General features: G+C 29.1%; 3 protein-coding genes across 6 annotated transcripts; 2 read left to right on the top strand and 1 right to left on the bottom strand.

Moving 5' to 3' along the window:
• The first annotated feature begins 806 nt into the window (after positions 1 to 806).
• On the top strand, positions 807 to 5,367 carry LOC122533465 (rho GTPase-activating protein 1-like). The gene is made up of 10 exons (XM_043663201.1): positions 807 to 1,070; positions 1,743 to 1,850; positions 2,075 to 2,218; positions 2,483 to 2,663; positions 2,741 to 2,959; positions 3,106 to 3,204; positions 3,276 to 3,463; positions 3,522 to 3,722; positions 3,789 to 3,895; positions 3,983 to 5,367. The coding sequence occupies exons 1-10, from the start codon at positions 1,022 to 1,024 to the stop codon at positions 4,154 to 4,156; spliced, it is 1,470 nt and encodes a 489-aa protein (XP_043519136.1). The 5' UTR covers positions 807 to 1,021; the 3' UTR covers positions 4,157 to 5,367.
• A 762-nt stretch (positions 5,368 to 6,129) lies between these two features.
• Positions 6,130 to 7,800, bottom strand: LOC122533469 (ras-related protein Rab-21). Its single transcript, XM_043663211.1, has 4 exons — positions 7,305 to 7,800; positions 6,973 to 7,140; positions 6,790 to 6,908; positions 6,130 to 6,720 (listed from the first exon to the last, which is right to left on the bottom strand). The coding sequence occupies exons 1-4, from the start codon at positions 7,443 to 7,445 to the stop codon at positions 6,480 to 6,482; spliced, it is 669 nt and encodes a 222-aa protein (XP_043519146.1). The 5' UTR covers positions 7,446 to 7,800; the 3' UTR covers positions 6,130 to 6,479.
• Positions 7,801 to 8,553: 753 nt separating this feature from the next.
• LOC122533466 lies at positions 8,554 to 16,724 on the top strand. 4 transcript variants are annotated; one of them, XM_043663204.1, is made up of 8 exons: positions 8,796 to 8,854; positions 13,073 to 13,369; positions 13,450 to 13,578; positions 13,657 to 13,752; positions 13,853 to 14,006; positions 14,106 to 14,283; positions 14,367 to 14,526; positions 14,625 to 16,724. In XM_043663204.1, exons 4-8 carry the CDS (start codon positions 13,679 to 13,681, stop codon positions 15,244 to 15,246), a joined length of 1,188 nt encoding a protein of 395 aa, XP_043519139.1. In that variant the 5' UTR covers positions 8,796 to 8,854; positions 13,073 to 13,369; positions 13,450 to 13,578; positions 13,657 to 13,678; the 3' UTR covers positions 15,247 to 16,724. The 4 variants fall into 4 exon arrangements, with proteins under 4 accessions (XP_043519137.1, XP_043519139.1, XP_043519138.1 ...); XM_043663203.1 differs by having other exon boundaries at positions 13,654 to 13,752; XM_043663202.1 differs by lacking the exons at positions 13,073 to 13,369; positions 13,450 to 13,578 and adding an exon at positions 8,554 to 8,611 and having other exon boundaries at positions 8,706 to 8,854; positions 13,654 to 13,752.
• The last annotated feature ends 3,546 nt before the right edge of the window (positions 16,725 to 20,270 follow it).

The raw sequence follows: 20,270 nt of genomic DNA, 5'->3' as shown, positions 1-20,270 counted from the left end.
ATACAATAATTTACATACATTATTGCTTACATTATTGCTTTTGTATCAAAAGTTACATTTCTTCCATACAATAAGTTACAAAATGATGTATTCACAGTGTGTAATTACAATATAACTTTTATTTTTAAAAAACAACAACAATATTTCATATTTAATTAACAAAATTTTTAGAAGATATAAAAAGTATTTGTTGTTTAACATTATCATAATAAAAAAAAAATGAAATAATTTGTCTATTTATAAATCCTTAAGTTTTTGATATAATTTTCAAATTTTTTAAACAGATGTTTATCTCCATAATTTAGTTGAAAAGGTTTCAACCAAATCTTGTATTATTTATATAAACAATAATTTAGAAGTTAATTTATTAGTAATAATTGTAATTCTCTGAAAAAAAATTTCTGATAGTACTCAATAAGTAAAAATGAACTACAACAGCCCTTGTTTATCATTATTATTATTAAATTATGCGAAAGAAGTTCAAGAAAAAATAGTCCGAAACAAAATTTAATCGAAATTTCGACCTGTAAATAGCATAAAACGTGCATTTTAATCTTCCAAATACGAGTTTAATTAATGGTTATTTGATAGATATCATTTAAAAAATCATATTAGAATCAAAAAAATACAATCTATATCTATAGCTTAATTATATACGTGGACATTTTTACACAGTATTTATTTATTTACATTCCTTATCTTAATTTAACATTTGAACGTGTCACGTGATTTTCGTATTTTTAGCGCGCATCGTAGATATCGCAAAACTGTGTAACCAACCAATAGGAATAAGTATGAAAAATATTCGTTAATCGAGCAGTGGGGAAAGGGAGTGACGAGCGACTACGAATTACAATTAGCGACACAACAAATGAAAGCGTGACGTGAATACATTGGTTTGCCATACCAGCGTCGGGATAATGTCGTTCGAGAAGAAAAACGTTGTCCGTTTATAAAGCAGGCTACGTAAAAAGCCCCGTAATTTAATCGTGGCACTGTTATATCGCACAGTTGCCAGAAAATGGAAGCAGACTATCAACCGACGCTAAGCCCAACGCGAACTTTGACAGGTGAGCTTGTCTGTCGACGATTGTTGACGTTGCTTTAGATATCAAATATAAACGTCACATCAAGTACATATCGCCGAAAATCGTGATTGTAAATAGTTCACCTGGCATCGACGTTTTTCTGTTCGTTCTAGCGAGAAAACATTTCACGATGGATCTCAGTCTCCTATGTGGAAAAGCACATCGATAAGTGACGAATAATTCGCGTATATGACACGATAGTGCGTATAAAAAAGAATTCAAGATTTGATCATAACTTGACATAGCTCCAGTCCTTGGTTTCAATGTATTAGTAGAGAATTCATTTTTCTTTTTTATGTTCCACAATCGCATAGTGGTTTGTAAACACCGATGAAAAATCATCTAAATATTTATTGGAGATCATGTATAACGTGTAACGTGATCGGTTAGGGGAGGGAGGAGAAAAAAAAAATGATATATATAACCGAGTGAAACCGCGAGATGTATACTAGTCATCAATTTATTATGATACTTGTTTTTACAAACATATTCTTTTCCTTTTTTTCAATTGTTACTTAGCATCTTTCAAGTATCTATTTATAATGCAAAACCGTTGATCAAATAAAGAATTGCGATGGCTGATGTAGTGTTTTGTGATTCATTGAAACATATTTGGTATAGACAATAATGCGCATACTTCTGTTTGTATGATAGCAATAGCTAATGACGTCGAAGATCCATATCCAAGTTTGTCAGATTATCATGATTATGAGCCCAACTTGGAGTTCGATGATACTGAGTTGCAAACCACCTCAAATAATGGTAAGTAATAACTTTAATATAAATGAAATTGAAATTCCTAATTATAGAAAGTTAAAAATAGTTGTGTGTTAATATAATTACACAGAGTGTTCTCTATATGATATTTAGCATAAAACGTTATTTAATCTTCAAATTATATTTTTTTAAATTTAATTGCCTATGTTATTGGTACAAATTTTCATATTAAATTATTTTATAATATAACTGAAGTAATCATTTTATAGCTGTACAACTTTTAGAAGAAAAATTGGACTTAATTAGCAGTGGTGCAGGTACTGGGATAGATTATTTGGAGAGTCCAGTAAGCGATGGGACAATTGAAGAGAACTTTGAAGAAGCTTTGGTAGATGCTCCAGTTATCGAATCCGGTGTGTGACCTTTTATCTTCTGTTAGTAGCCACTAAATGTCATGGCATTTGGGGCTTAGCAGGTGAATTATGTAGATCATTGTACAGTTTATTATTGCATGGTATAAAAATGCACAAAAGCAAAGGTTAAATGACTCTCTTACTTAATTTGCAATTCAATTATTTTGGGTATTGATTTTGTAAAAAGAGTCAAAGGGAAAGCAAAAGGAAATTTAACATAGGAACAAAAAATTATTATCGAATAAAATCTTTCATGCTGAGTAGCAGAGGATCTTGCTGCATTGGATGGTGAACTTGCGGATGAAGAAGATTATCTTGATATATCAAGATATGGTATTGTAGAAGTGGTTGGTGATGATAGTGCTGGTCGTAAAATAATAGTAGTATCTGCATGTAAATTACCTCCTGTTGGAAAAGAAACGTTTAACCATGCTAAACTTCTCAGGTTTGTAATATAAATATGAATATTATTCTAATAAATGTATTTGTTTCATCATTTTTAACAATACATTTATTTGACAGGTATCTCACACATACTTTAGACACATTTGTAGAACAAGATTATAGTTTAGTTTATTTTCACTATGGTCTTACTTCAAAAAATAAACCACCATTATCCTGGTTATGGCAAGCATATAAAGCTTTTGACAGAAAATATAAAAAAAATTTGAAAGCTTTGTATCTAGTACATCCAACCAATTTTATTAGAATTGTATGGCAAATATTTAAACCAGCCATTAGGTAATTATTGCTTTAGTATACTTTAGCTACTCATTTAGTATAGGATGGCGGCTGAATGAGAAGTCACCTCTTGCCTGCTTAACATATCATTCGGTCGCACCCTGGTTAATTTCTTTTAATTATTATATTAAACTTGATTCTTGTAGTGCAAAGTTTGGTCGGAAAATGATGTATGTCAATTATTTGGAAGAACTGGCACAATATATTAATCTTGATCAACTTATTATACCTCCTCAAGTAATAGAGTAAGTGTCTATTTTGTAATTATAAAGCTTTTAAATTTATATCGATATTAATTTATTACATTCATTTCTAGACATAATGAACAGCTAATGTTAAAGAACAGAAAGAATTTACCAACAAGTCCACCTCAGAGTGCGGTGACAACACCAGTTGGTACCACTCAGTTTGGAGCAAGTCTTATTTTTATCAAAGAAAATAATAATGGCGATCCTATACCACCAATAGTGCGACAGTGTATTGAATTTCTCGATACACCTGATGGTATGCTTATAACTATGCCATTTATGCATATTCGATGTTAATTATTATATATTTGCAGCATTAGAAACAGAAGGAATATTTAGAAGATCAGCTAATGTAGCAGTGGTTAAAGAACTTCAGAATCGTTGTAATCAAGGATTATCTGTCGATTTTCAAGGAGACCCACATATAGCAGCTGTTCTTCTTAAAACATTTCTTCGAGAACTAGATGAACCTCTCATGACATATGAATTATATGATGAAATAACACAATTTCAAGGTAAATTTTCTTATTTATTAATATTGAGTACATCATAACATAAATATATCGATATTCTCATTTTAGCTTTATCAAAAGATGAACGTCCAAGAAGAGTTAAGATATTAGTACTTGAAAAACTTCCAGAAGATAATTATCAAGTCTTAAAATATATTGTACAATTTTTATCAAGGGTAAACTATTATTATTGTAATGATTATGTTCTATTCTTGTTTTAAAAAGTTCTGGTTTTATAATAATAAAATATATATTCATAACAGGTAATGGACAGATGTGATTTAAACAAAATGACATCAAGTAATCTCGCCGTCGTATTTGGTCCAAATCTTGTCAGAGCACCACCATCACGTGGAATGTCACTCTCCGCGATAGGTCCCATTAATCAATTTATAGACTTTTTATTTACTAATCAGGATAAAATATTTATTATATAAAGAAAATATATAATCGAATTCTAAAGGCCTAATTTGGAACGAAATTAATATTTTATGTATGTTATAGAATAGAAATTCTATAAATTTGGCTGCCAAGTTTGATATTGTATAAATTTGCATAATACAACTTCGAAGAAAATTTTATAGGATGTTTATTGGGAAATATGACAAGTTCCTGAGACTTTCATTTTAGAATGTAAAAGTGAGAATCTCTTTTAGATCTTCGAAGTCATATCAAACTTGTTAAAAAGTTAAAGCGAACGTAACAATTCGTGTATAATATTCTGATATATTTAATTATAACATTCGTACTTTGTTGATTAAAATATTTTTATATTTAAATATACAGATAGAGAAATACTTGCATACCTAATGTCACAAACAGCGTTTAATTATACAGTTTGCACAAAATTTTTTCTAGTAAATTGGTACCATGATTTCAAGATGAATATAAGGGCGTTTAAAGTAATGTAAATCTGATTGCTATGTAACTCAAAAGTATGTAAAGTTATAAAATTAATGGTATACCAAAGATATATGAAAATATCATGCAATTATAAAATAGAGAATTATTTAAAAATAACATAACATAGTAAAACTAGACGAGCAAATTATGATGTACAGGATGCCTTGCTCGCATAATTTTATTAACTTAAGAATGAAAATGACAAATGTCATAAAAGTCATAATAACTATATGTTATTATAGTTGATTAATATAGCCAAAGCGAAAAATAGTAATGAATTAATGACTATTAATAATATATAGCATCCTTTGTATTGACATGTATATACAAAAATTAGTAGCACTGTATACAATTTTAGTCTGATTAAACGAGATTGTTTCTTTAACAGTATATATAAATGCAAAGAATTTTTTAATGCATTATTAAAATAATTATATTACAAAATTCGAAATAACAATAAAATTTCAAATTTTCAATTAAATAAATATTAAGTTGATGTGATTAGAGCATGTTTATGTGATAGTTGGTCTGTAACTTGCATACAAGGTAAAACTATAACAAATTCAAAAATGAGAATAATTTATGTAAATCTTTGCTAATTTAAAATAGTAATAAATGATCGAAATTCGTTATTATGATAATGTAACAATTAGACTAAAATAATTGTCAGGGTATCATGTAATATAATATTTAGAATATCTGTTATCATTTGAAAGATTAAAGATTTACAGTAATCTTTCTACTATCATATACATACACACATACATACATATATATATATATATATGTATATATATATATATATATATATATATGTATGTATGTATCTTTGTATATTTTCTTAAATAGTCCTGCCATTATGGGTTTCTGGGAAAAAATAGAGGCTCATTGCCTAATACATTCTCTGTTATGGAAAAAGACTAACCCAGACCTATATAGAACTGACACAATTCAATTACATTCCTTGTTATTGATAGAATGAAAATATATTGTATTAAAATATAATTTATATAAAAATATTAGGATATATCATATGTATATTACATAATGTATAATTTTCTAATCGCTCTTTCTAATGTTTTAAGTTTCTTTCTTATTTACGAATATATGAAAATGATCTAATCACATATTTACATCAATTATTTAAAATTATAGAAAAGTAAGATTATTAACGATTATATTGCTATTATAAATGGATTTGTGGATGTTTATAATCCATGTATGTACCTGTGATAGAGTAGAATATTGTATTTTAGACACGCGAATATTGTGCATGTAATTAGTAAATTCTTTACGTCGTAATTAATTACAACCTAATCTGAATTATGAATTACAGAACATTCCCAAGAAATAACATCATATTATATACTTGTATATGTTAATTAACTTTTTATTAAAACATAATAGTATTTAAATATATATACATTTATATGACAGAAATACATACATCTAATAATTGTAATAAATCTTCTAGCTATATGATATATATGAATAATAAGATATTTGGTTTGAGTCAACTGAAGCTCTATCAATGTAATTGAATATCGAAATACATAAAAATCAAGTCCCAAAATATAATCAGTATTTCTTACCTTACACAGTTAAATTACTTAGGCTTAGCAATTTATATCTATATTATTTTTTGTTCCTTAAAAAATAAAATATTAAAAATTTTGTGATATATATATATGCAATTCATCAATATGTACATGTGTATATATATATATATATATATATATATATATATATATATATATATATATATATATACATACATACATACATACACACACACACACACATTTATATATAAGACTTGTTCAATAGTAGAACCAATTGTAATTCAGGTATTTTGAATTAAGATGTATGTGAAGAACCACTACAACAGGAACTCTTAGTTGGTTCGGTTTCTTCAGCTTCATCTTCAACTACAACAACATTGCGGCGTATACTACTTGTTCTTGATAATGTAGACTTTTGTTCCATAAGATCTGCATGTTCTATCATGCGCAATGTTAATTGAAAAAACATTTCTTCAATATTTTCATTTAGTTTGGCAGATATATGAAAGTGCATAGCTCCAGTTTTATTGGCAAATCTGAATAAAATTTTATATCAAAACAAATCTCATATGATAATATTAAAAAAAAAATTGAAATAAACTTACTCTTCAGCTTCCTCAGTGTAAACACGTCTATCCTTTTCAAGATCTACTTTATTTCCAGCTATTGCTAAACAGATTCCACTGCCTAGCATTTTCCTAAGCTCTGTAACCCAATTTATTACCTGTGAAATGAACGTTAATATAGGATATAAAAAAATAGAATTATATTTTTCTTTAAATCTTTACCCTCTGAAATGTATCGTAATCAGTAACATCGTAAACTATAATGGCACCATTTGACATTCTATAATAAATTGGTCCCAATGCATGAAATTTTTCTTGACCAGCAGTATCCCATATTGCCAGGTTTACTTTTTTTCCATGTACAGTCAATTTTTTGTTTAAAAAAGAAGCCTGTAAGTATAAAAGTTAAAAATAATTGATCATCATGACTGACAGTTTACCAATTATAAAAAGATCATAATATTATTTGTTCATATAAACAAAAATAAACAAATTCCAAATATAAATACATCATAAAATAAAGATAAAGATATCAAATATTAATCATTTTTCACCTGTAGTGTGCTGATATGTCTATCATTAAATTTGTTTTCAACGTATCGTAATGCAATAGAAGTTTTCCCAACACATCCTTCGCCAAGTAACACCACTTTGAAGTTATAACCATTACCAGTACTATTAATTGAAGTGGCCATAATTTGTATATAACCAATATATACACTTAGATGATAATATGACAATTGTAATTGCGTAGAATAACCGGTGATAGAAGAATTTATAGAGTATATTGATGACTGACGATCATAACGATGTGATATCCACGGGTGGGGCCCCTCATGCGGCTTTGTCCCCCTCTACGCTAATACTTTAGAGCAGTGGGGTAGTTTACGCGTCTCTATATATTTTCAATCTCACATTTTCTCACTTCGTATTCAACCTTCGTACGTGACATAAACTATACCTAGTTTTGTCAACATAAATAATCTTTTTATTTCACTATTCTGAAAAGAACCATATTTCATATTTCAATTTCTCCATATTACAAACACGAAACTCGTGCGGATCCACACTGAACTCGTACGACCAGCGTCTTGGTTTCCTTGACAACATGAACGAAGTGGGGGAAATGCATCTTATTCGCATAGACGTTCCTTATTAAAGTTTAGATAACACTGATTTGGAGTTGCCACGAACCTATGGTAGTAATGATAGCAGTATCTCTACTCAATAACATCAGAGTGAAAATAATCAGCTGTTTTCACTTTTAATAAGTACTTGCAAAACAAAAAATGGAAGTATCTACATAATTTTTACATTAAATTTTTACTTTAAATCACCGATAAGTGGCAAATTATGAGTATTTATGAAATGCTCGTATTTCATGTCTTGAAGTTCAAAAAATATTACTCAACTCCTTTGGCATAAATATTTCGCGGTTTGAAAAATTAGAAATAATTTATATTCAATGGTTTCAATGTCACGTGAAAAAGAAAAGATTGCATGTGTGCCAAACATTGATAAAATTTATCTGTGATTTATAAAATTAAAAAAGATTTACATTACACATAATTCTTTTTTTTTTCATTGGTTCGTTATCTGCAAAGATGGCGCTAGTTTCGTTGTTACTAAGCTACCGCAATTTTATTCAAATTATTCTGACAAAATACATTTTCCTATATGTATCGTCAAACTCAATGTTTATACGTAGGCTTATGTGTTAAAACGTAACTGCGGCAATCAATTAAATTCTATTTGTATCTTAAAAAGTTGTAATTTTTACTGTTCTAGAACTCTGGTGGTACTTTATCGAACTGATGGCCCGACAAAAATCAAATCTCTCACCGGAAGTAAACGTATACAAGTAAGAACAAGTTTGTAATTTAAGATAGACATATTATCAAAACACATCAAATAGAATGTGTAATAAATTTTCTCATAAAAAATGTGTTAACTAGGTATGAATAACGAGTAACGACAATACAAAAATTACAATTTCACGTTTGGTACTTATGGACGCTCGTTTGACCAAGGTAATACATGAGAGTCAGCGCCGTGAGCCTGCGCAAAGAAGTTCTCAAATCTGGCCGTCACCTGTATTGAAAAGGTAAGTGCTCCGCTGTTATTAATCTCAATATCTTAATATGAATTTCGTTTGCACATGTCGAAATAATACGACGTATTGATAACGCGACATATTGTTAACAAGTTTGTGGATTGTCACGTGAAATTATTCAGGTGTTTGGGATAAATATGTTCGGAGATGTCAGCGTCTTCGACTCCGGGTTCCGAATTTGCCAGGTTGCTGTATCATCATCGATACATTTGACACTTATTTTCCATTCTCGTCTTCTCATTGATCATTCTCTTAATCCGTCCTTAATACATGTTGCTACAATTGCCGAAATTTCAGTGGTTTATGTCAATTGCAACGAGAAACTTTCACCAGATCGTAGATACCGCGTACCTTCACGGATTTTTCATTGTCGGCACTCGTTGTTCTATTGACAGGACATCGAACAACGTATTGAAAGTATCATTCGTACGCTAGACTAGAAATCTACTGATCCTTGTGTGTTATTCATCTCTTAGATTAACAACGATTCCCGCGTTTTATCTGCGCGGTATTCTACTTGGCAAGTAGACTTGTTTGTTTGTGCGTGCCGTATCATCTGTCATGGCGTGCCCGCTTGTGGCGGGTATCACATCACTGACTTTTCCTATCATTGTAAGTTTAAGGTATATGTCAGTTGGCATTATCATATACGCCACATGGGAGGAATTGTTCGAATAATTTTGGGGAGATCGGTCGACGGGGATATCACATTAATTTGATATTTCGGATAAACATACTGTGTAGTTGTTAGGACGGGGTTGGTTAGAACGGTGGGAAGGGAAGGAATTAACGATGGCGGTGAACTATACTGTGCCACGCGCCATGTCGGTCTCTTGCTCGCGCACGTCCTTCGTTCGGTGCACTACGTTTGTCTGTAGGTTTCTTTTTTTTTTTGGCTTTGTGAAAATGGCACACGATTTATTACAAGTGAACCTCGGTAGGAAGCAGGAGCCCACATGTTTATAAAAGGAACCTGCGACTCTGTCTTTCACGTATCACGCTTTGAAAATTGATCAATTTTTTTTTTTTTACCTTCGACCGAATAAAAAAAGCGAATCAAAACATTTTTAGACGGAATTCAAACTTATGTACTGTTACATTAACGAACGTTAAATTTTTTTCTGATTATTAATTATATTAACGTCTGTTAATATAATTTTCTTGATTTCTTTTTTTATATTTCGTATTATACTGTCAATCTTGAAAATTAACTTTCCAGTTATATTGAATTAAAGAGTTTCATTTTACTTTCATGAGTAGTTTATATTGGCATAATATTGAGGTTTTAATTACCTATGAAATGATTTGCATTATCATATTTTTTCTTTTATTTATTATATTGATTGTTTTCTGAAATTAATCATACATATATATGTATACAGTACTTTAACAATTAACAAATTTAAAGTCATTATTCCCTAAAATATTAATTTATCATACATGTATCGTGCAGTATGTTTTATGGTAATTATGATTATAATAACAGAATTTATTAGTAATGATTAATATTTATAGTTTAAATTTACGTTTCAAAAATAATCGTGCAACTTTTACAATAATTTTAATAAAGGTAGAGAAATACGTCTTCATATTTTTATTCAGACCAAAATACCGGAACCTGTTTTATCATAATGTAGGTCATCTCGATCAAATACTTGCAACATCGTTAACCATCGTTTCAACGAAATTGAAGTTTCTCTGACTAAACTACTTTTGATGATTTTATTTATTGTTCTGTCGGTGTATAGATATAAATGTATCTACATATGTTTCTTCATGAACGCATATAATTTGGTGACATGTATTTACATCGAGGGATGATATCTTTTTCTATTTTTAAAACCGTAGACAACTGTAAAAGTGAGAACGAAAGTCGAACTACTGCGAGTTAGCATGTCAGGGCCACGTTATTCGGACATTGTCACTTTATCTTTCGATACATTTTGTCCTTTCGAAAATATTCAGTTATATATGACAAAAATGGCTATATTCATAATTACAATTCATTTCATACATACTATATTATTCGTTTCATGTCCCTATATTATACATACTATAATTGAGATGTTTATAATTAACATATAATAACATAAAGAGCGTAAAAAGTATCTTATTGAAATATTTAAAATATACGATTTTGTCTTTGAAAGTAGAAAATTGATTTGTCTGAAAAATGAATAATTGATTAAGTTTATCATAATTGCAAACAAATTAGAACAAGTTAAAAATATATACAGTAAATATCTTACACAATAAGGTTGAGTAGTACGATCATAGATGTCGTGAGGTTTGTTATTATTTGTTATTGGTTTTTATGGTACATGCCGGTCTTCGCATTCGATTTGTAAACAAATACAGGCAAAATATAGATTTAATACGCGTGCTGTCGGGTTAGAGATTCAAGTCGTATCGGGATAAAGAGGCAACCGATCAACAAACCACGTGGCAACATCGCTATACCCTCCTCTTTTTTTCTCTCCCCCCTTCCTGTTGCTTGATGTCCCTTACATCGTCTCCCACTATAATCATCGACTGCAACGAGGCGAAAGCACATTTACATTTTTTTGCGTACAGTATGTTGCAACATTCTTGCTTTGAGGTTTCGACTATCGATGGCGCCACTCCCAGAATCAGGAAAAAATATGTCGTACATTGAAAACTAAGAAAGAATTAAATTCCGTATTTTAGGATTGTTTTCTCTGTACGCGTTTAATTTTATTCGATATAAAATTAATTAGAGGATAAATAAATTAAGATTAATTTATTCGATAATATTTTCATTGCAATTTCTTCTAATCAATTTACATTATTGAATTCTGTCAATATGTAATTCTAAAAAGAAATTTCGTGAGCTTGCTTAATATTTTTTCGTTATTATTTCTTCCTTCATTTTGATTCTATAATTTTATAATATGAAATTCGAGATAACGCATAACTTGTACAAATCTAAATATTATTTCATTATTTGGCATTTGGTTAAACAAAAGTATCTTTATTAAATGAAATTAGTTTGGGAGTTAGTTACGCACAGAGAGAATTTCAAGCTTGTAGATCATAACAATAGGATGTCATGGGTAGAGGGTGCAAAAGTATGTACTTACACTGTTAATGTTACTTCAATTTTCGAATCATTGAAAACTTCGTTACGTTCATCATCCTTGAGCAAAACAAGGACGGATGGGTAACGTACGGAGCAAATTCGGCATATCGAAGGAAAACTGGTTTGCCTCTACGTACTTATTACGATACTCGTCGAACGAATGCCAGTTCGTGAAATGTACGCACTTTTTTTAAGTACATAATAAAATTGCCGAAGTAAAGCCCACCCCTCTAGATTTTATAAATTTTCATTGGATGCTACTTTATGATGTACCACATATGACTGACCTGCTTTTAAAACTGAATTAAGACAAAAGCCATATGGTATACAATGTGAATGAACGATTGCGATAAAATGATCCGAAGAGATAAGAACTCGATAATTTATGAAATCCAGATGATACTAATGAAATTTTCGTATCTCTTGTTATTTTCTATTGTACGCATTCGGCATACATGCAATAAATAATAAAGTACGAGATATTTATATACGTATATAAATATCTTGATATAAAGTAGAAGCATTTCAAGAGTTTGTAGGCAAAACAAAAAATATTTCAGGACATTTCACGTTTCATCATGTTCACATATTACTGCGGTTTCACGTTTATTTTTAGATATGTTTTTTTCTTGTCGACACATCATAATTTTCTATTTCTTTTCTTTTTCTTTCAAGTCGATTAATTTTGACTAAACGGTTTCAGAGTTATAACAATTACGATACTGTTTGATAAGCTTAAAACATAGAGTTTGCTTAACTGAAATTATTTTTCGTACGGTCTTCGTATTACATTTACAGTAATGTATAAAAACAAATTAACATTTTCATTACATTCAATTAAAACATGTTCATCAAAATAACATAAATCTTTATCCACAACGACTCTATAATTAATTTAACAATGATGATCATTAATACGGTGAAAAATACTATAATTTTATGAGAAGATACATATGTATGTTTCCTGCTCCTATGTTAGAAAACTTAGCATAGACAATAATAATAATAATATATAATATAAGTAACAAGTGAATTTAGTGATTCTACATAGAAAGAAAGTTTTGTTTGTAAAGTGTCGATTTCCTTTAGCACGTTGTTTTTCTTTGCAGTTTTATCATATAATATAAAGTGGGGATTCGTGGACGCCCCCTAGTAGCATGCGTGCGTCAGAGAACGTAGCGTCTTGCACGTATACACTGTCATGCCGAAATCGCGGTATTAGTTACAGAACTGGCAACGAATCGATGTAAACAAGTATAATAAAGATGGTGATGATGAGTGGTTTTTTCTTTGTGACAAATTATCGCGAATGAACTTTTTACATAACTTTTACATACTGTCCGGACAGAAACGGACCGAATTTCGACCTTCGTCACGATCATCGAAACATGCTGTTTTCAGTAAAGGTACATTATTTACAGGACGCGTTAAACATACGGTTCACAATTGTTTTATCTGTGTAGCTATATACAATTCTTCTTTGTAGGTAATTGCTTACGATAATAAGCATGAACCGATAATAAATTGTGAAAAAAAGTATTGGAATGAATTTGGTTGGGATAAACTTTTATTAGTTTTTTGTGAATTTGTTATGCATGTGATATGCTTTCTTTATGTAAGATTCTACAAGATATTAATCAGTATTACACATTAATTTAAGAAGTATTATTCAATATTTCGACTTTTACAGAAGCAGTCTGAAAATAACGTGCAAAATGTTTAGTTTTCATAAGCCAAAGGTGTATCGATCTAGTACTGGATGCTGCATTTGTAAAGCCAAATCAAGCAGGTAAAATAAAAATTTTACTAAATATAATTTGATTGTTTCACGAATTAAATTGTTATAATAACAATCTAAAATTTCCTTTTTTTTTTTTTTTTGTTTATAGTTCAAGGTTTACAGATAGTAAAAAGTATGAAGATGATTTTATGGAATGCTTTCAACTTGAGGAAAGAAGAACTGGAGAAATTTGTAATGCATGTGTACTTCTGGTAAAAAGATGGAAAAAGCTACCTGCCGGAAGTAACCGTAATTGGAGACATGTAGGTTTTAATAAATATATTGTTCACTTACATCAGTTGATATATTTATTTATTAAAATTAAGTAAAATTATTTATAAACAATTTTTTTATGTTCATAGGTCGTAGATGCACGTGCAGGACCTGGTATCAAATCATTAACAAAATTTAAATCAAAAAATAAAAAGAAAATAAAAGATATACCAGAAAAGTTTGAGAAGATTATGAAAAAGAAACATATGTATTTAAAAACAGATAGAGATCGAGAACAAAGTCCGGCAATGAGTGATGATTTAACAGGTAGGTATTTAAAGTTCGTATTTTTAAAACAAAATGTTTTTGAATTATAATTTTATAATTATTTTTCGTCTTGTTTTCTTCAGAAGATTATTTAAATGGACATGGTAGTAAAGGTTCAAGTCGAACTGGCAGTCCTATGAGTAGTGATGATATTCCAGTAACTGAAAAACAATTAGATATGCAAGTTGACTCAGTATCAAAAAATGATCTAACTGGTTTTATTGATTTAACATATTTTAAAAGGTTGGTCTCATTATTAATTTTTACAAATGATTTAAGTTATTTTTGAATTAAATTTAATAAGTTTTTCTTCGTGTTTTGAAATATCAATATTATTTCAGGGAGATCATCTGTTGTGGAACAATATTCAGAGGTCCATATGGTGAAGTAGTAATGGATCCTTCAATGATGAAACCTTGTATTCGTTGCTTAGCTAGACAACAACGACAACAACAAACAAATGCATTAAGTTGCAGTCCTGTGCATAGTTCTGCATCTGCTAGTCCTGTTCACAGTTCTGCGTCTGCTAGTCCTGCTCATAGTGTAGAATCTGGAACAGAGACAACAGTCTCTAAACAAACAAGCAAAACATTTAGTGACTCATCGTCAGATTCCGGCTATGATGAATCTTTCAACCAAGGAGTTGGTGAGAAAATTATTAAAATTACTCAAAATACAAGTACTACTGTAAAACCAGCAGTTAAACTACAACCATTGAAAAGTGTTCAATTAAAAGCTATACCAGTATCGGAAGCTGTCAGGTTAAAAACAGATGTGCCAATTAAATTGGTACCTATAAAACAAATCGAGCAATTATCTTGTAAGCCATTGTCCTTAGTTTCTCCTGCTAATGTTACTTTAAGCAGTAGTACTTCACACTCCATCGTTACCGTCCCGAGTAATAATCCACTTGTCGACTTTGCCATGCACGCAGCCTCTTCCAGGCAATCAGTCTCTAATTAATGTCAGTCTCTTATAGAATTTTAATTTATTTTTTTCTTATATAGTTAGATATATGCTATGATGGAAAATTGTGTGTTACATATGCTAATATTACCATCTCAGATTACAAAGGCTCTGGATAAGATTGTTTATGTTTTATCATATCGAGCGCAAAGAGTTTATAATGTTATAAATGGTGAAAAAATGAATTCTTGTAATTAGAATGACTGTTATGATGTACAGTAGATAGATAGTGCTCTTGGAAAGATTGCATAGGATTCATGTCCTTGATCGTTGGTTGTTAAAAAAATATATATATATAAATATATAATTATATATATAATATTGTCTTTATGGACGTGAGTTCTTGAAGTGTATTCCACGTCTATTAGATGATTTTTAAGAATGACAGTTGAAAAAGAGCACAATGTTTCTACTGAATACCGTTTGTAGCATATATAAATGGTCATAAACTGCCATGCATTAATTGCTAACTCTCTACAAATGACTCCAACATGTAGAAAGTTACCAATTATTTTATAAGTTTAATAATTAGCTATGTACATCAAAATACTGTGATGACATTGTAATATAATGTGAGATATAAGATTATTATTCAACAAATGGCAGTTTATAGCATCTTCGTACTAAGCATTAATTAATGTACTCTATGGTATAAAAGTTTTCTTATCCATAGCTTTTCGTTTTCTGAATTATCATTGCAATCGTATATGTGAATATTTGTACAGAAGTTCCATGATGCCAATCACATTTCTTCAAACATTTGGGTCCAAAAATTTAAAAAAAATTCATTTAGGGTCATGATAGCTACATTGTACCAGATACATTTGATATGATCCATATAAAGGTCCATGACGTTAACATTAAGTAATTCAACTTAAGAAACGAATGTGTTCAGGTACTGTAAATCCTGACCCATTAATAGCAATAACTATGAAGAGTAACTTTTTAATAAAATAAATGAAGTCTGTTGAATAGCATCATATCAATATGATGATATATTTAGGCAGGTATTATTAGAGAAGGAAATTGAACGAGAATATGGCAATCAGATTGGCAAACTGGACCAGCAGAACTTTGTTATAATATTTCAGGGTGACAGCAGAGTTAATGTAAAAATAATTGATTAATACATTAATAGAGTATCAACATATGAAGTAAGTGTATGGCTAAATAAGTGAAAACTGTTAGTTCCTAGTTTTCAGAGATGGGCACATAATCGAACAAAAGCACATAAAAGTACCTGTTAGAAACAGATTTCTGTGATCATTGGAATATTTGTTTTCTACTTTCTTTTTTTTCGTCTTTTTTGATCGATGCATAATCTTATACGCACAAAGATTATCCAAATTGACGTATATATATCGAACCCAGAAGTGATCATGATATTGTTAGAAACAAAACTCGATATAATAAAAAAAATTTTTTTTTTATTTCTTCATTTAGAGTCAAAACAATCATAATTATAAAACCAAAGATGTTTGGAAGATATATACATATTTATTTTACATTGGGGACAAATAACTTAATAAATAATATAAATTTTTATTCAAGTATCTAATTGTAGGATCAAAATTAAAATTACGCATGTGCAATACATAGTAATTATTCTTATATAACGTCATATAGAGTTCTTTTTATAATTAATTAAATTTTAATATTAATCTACTTCTGGGATAATACCAACTTTTATAGTAAAATTTCTCTCACACGCATTTGGTTTACAATTTTAAAATGCTGCGTTTTTACTGCCCATCTGGCTTAAGCTCATTGACAATCGTTATATAACAAGGAAACGATAACAGTTTTTCATATAGAATCAAACATCGAAGCTGCGATTTGTATAAGGACAACGTTGACCACCTTGTCCTTTTACAAATTTTAATTGTACATTTCGTTGGATTAGGAGACTTTATGATCTCTTTATTGTGAACATTAATAACTATATTTCTGTTGTAACACACGTTATGATTTATATAATAATTAATATATGTCAAAAAAAAGGTTGGATCATAGATTAATAAATCATATATATTTAGGACTATCATATATTAATTTTTTTAAAAAAGTAAAAATAAATTTTACAATCTAGAAAGCTCAAATTATAATTAAGATTTCTATAATATACTTGTTCAACATATTTTTTAAAATAATCTTTATAAACTTTCTATGATCCTTCCTTAGAGAAATGAATATAAGAAATACTTGTTTAATTTATTTATTTTGTAAGTTTATTTACTTGCAATATATGCTATTCCTTTTTTCTATATAAATTTATATATATTTTTATACAAATTAATCTTTGCTTTTTATGGATTAAACTTTCTGTAGCACTGCCAGAAAAGAGGGACACAAAAAGGAACATTCGATTCCAAGTCAATCTGCTGGCAATATTCAATGAACTATTTATTTTCAATTAATACACANCACACACACACACACACACACACACACACACACACACACACACACACACACACACACACACACACACACACACAATACACACATATATTAATCTATTATTGAATCTATTATTTACATCTTAAGAGAAGAAAATTATAAATGGTGCCCACAGATTGATTAAACATTAAGAAAATATTAAAATAAGCTTACATAAGAAAATTTTGTATCGATTATAAAAGTGGTCTCATAGTCAAAGTAATATAAATAGGTGATAGATAAAAGATATAAATAATTGCGTGTGTCTTTTAATGAAAAAATAAATGATAAATTAAAACTTTATTAATTATAAAGAATATATATAATATATTGTACATGCAGCTATTTAATGTAATATTACATACTGTCTGTTGTGAATAGCTGCAAGAGAACATCAAATTATCTTATATAGCATAGTTTTAATTTCATTAAAATTTTAAACAATTGTAATTTTCAATTATTCAAAAATCTGCTACAAATAGAAAAGAGGAACTATAAAATTTTTATCCATTGGTATCATAACTTGAATTTGGTGTTCTTTTGTACAAAATAAGATAATAATTGAAGTACATTTAATTTTAATTTAAAACGAATCTCGAGAAAATTTTTGAATGATGCAGCTTGTGAGATTTATTGGAACGTTTTGTGAATATGTCACGAGAAATTGAGAATGATGTACTTAAAAGTTTTATTCGTCTTCCCAAGCAACTTTTTTTTATATTTAATTATAACTAAATATAAATTAAAGTATACTCTTAAAACTATTGGTAAGCTATTCATTTTGATAATTATAAACCCAGAAATTGATGATCATTTATCTTGAATCTGATTCATTTATTGTTTCAATAAATCTTACAAACATTATGTAGTTATTTTTAAGAGAATGAAGACATCACGCAAGATCTATTTAATGTGCATCCCTCGAAATTTACAATTTGTCAATCTTCTTCCTGTTTTGCAAAACTATATAACGAGAGAAGATTTTTTGAAGAATAGAGGAAAATCAAATCGTGGGAGAAAATTGACACAAATTACTGATTTTTATATGAAGATTTTATCACGCATATATTCACATCAAAATTCACGGCATGCAATACGTTTAAATACGTCGAGTACGTTAACGTTGGAAAGTGTATTCAGAACATAAGAAAAATAAGAAAAACTATTATAATCTCTGATGTTCAATGAACATATAGTTTTGACAAAAGAATTGTGTGCGACTTCGGTGAATCATTGGTTGTCGAATTGCATTACTTCTTTTTCACGATTGCATTTTTACAAAATATCCCTTGAAAAACAAGAAATTGCTAATTGATTGAACGAAAGAGAGAAAGAAAGAGCGCATGAGCGAAAGAAATACAAAGTAATAATAATAAAAAAGAAATGGTGCAAGTATTTTACTACAGTGACCTGGCAGATTCCGATATTAAAATATTTTGCGATGAAACACGTATGAACAGTTCTTTTTGAGGGAATATATTGTGCAAGCTTCTTTTCTATGTCGACTTTTTGTGTAACTTAAATAATTAAAATAGAAGAAAAAACAGAGTATCATATGCAACTCGACGGAAAAAGATCCTAAAATCGATCTTAATACGCATGCACAAAAATCTGTCTGACGAGAAGTGATTCTTTTTCTTTTTTTTTTTTTTTTTTTCTTACAGTGATTCTTTATGTTCAATAATTTTAAGCAATCTACCCAGGCACGATAATTTAGATAGTTGCATTTATTTATATACATGTTTAAAAAAAATTGGTGCGATTCTCAGTTTGAAAATTTTGAGTATTTTTCGTGTGTTCGTATTTTTATTTTTACCCATTACAAGCCGGTGTTTGTCCCTGTCTATATTTTGTTCCTTTTCTTTCAATTTTCTTTATTCTTATTTCTTATTCTTTTTTTTATTTTATTTTTAATTAAATAAGTTTCGACTATAGAGATCAATGTATCACATTAGATTCTTTTTTTTTTTTAAATTTATACAAATTGAGAGAGAAAAAGACAGACAGATTAAATGACAATTTCGAAGCATGATATAGAATGGAAAAACATATATAAATGTGATATATATGTTTTATAAAAAGGTCGATCTCGCAAGAACATTTTAGTTGTATGGTGGTGGTGATGATGATGATGATGATGATGGATGGATGATGATTTGCCCATTGTAATTGTGCTGCAGTAAAAACAGAAAGGAAAGAAAACTTTTACATCAATTTATTAAAGATATAATGATTGTGAGACTGATTGATGTATTTAGGAAATAACTTTTATTTACATACAACTATTAGAGATAGGCATATATATTGTACCATTCGTGCATATATTATTAATGAAATTCTAATGATAATAATAAGAAACGACGACTGCCGCAACAAATATATCTCGTTATCGCAATGATTATATACCATATGAAATATTTGTACATACATATACATATATATTAATTTTAGACTAACACACCTAATTCCAATCATTGTACAATGGTCATAGAAGTATTAAATCGTCAATCGATTATCTCATAGTTTGTTTGTTTTATTTTTAAACGCAAACAATGGGACGGTCGATTATTAACGATTGGAAA

The sequence above is a fragment of the Frieseomelitta varia genome, unplaced genomic scaffold (assembly GCF_011392965.1).
Source record: "Frieseomelitta varia isolate USP_RPSP 00005682 unplaced genomic scaffold, Fvar_1.2 scaffold_531, whole genome shotgun sequence".
Taxonomy (NCBI): Eukaryota; Metazoa; Arthropoda; class Insecta; order Hymenoptera; family Apidae; genus Frieseomelitta; species Frieseomelitta varia.
The sequence above is the reverse complement of the archived record's forward strand: the minus strand, read 5'-3'. Positions and strand labels throughout refer to the sequence as shown.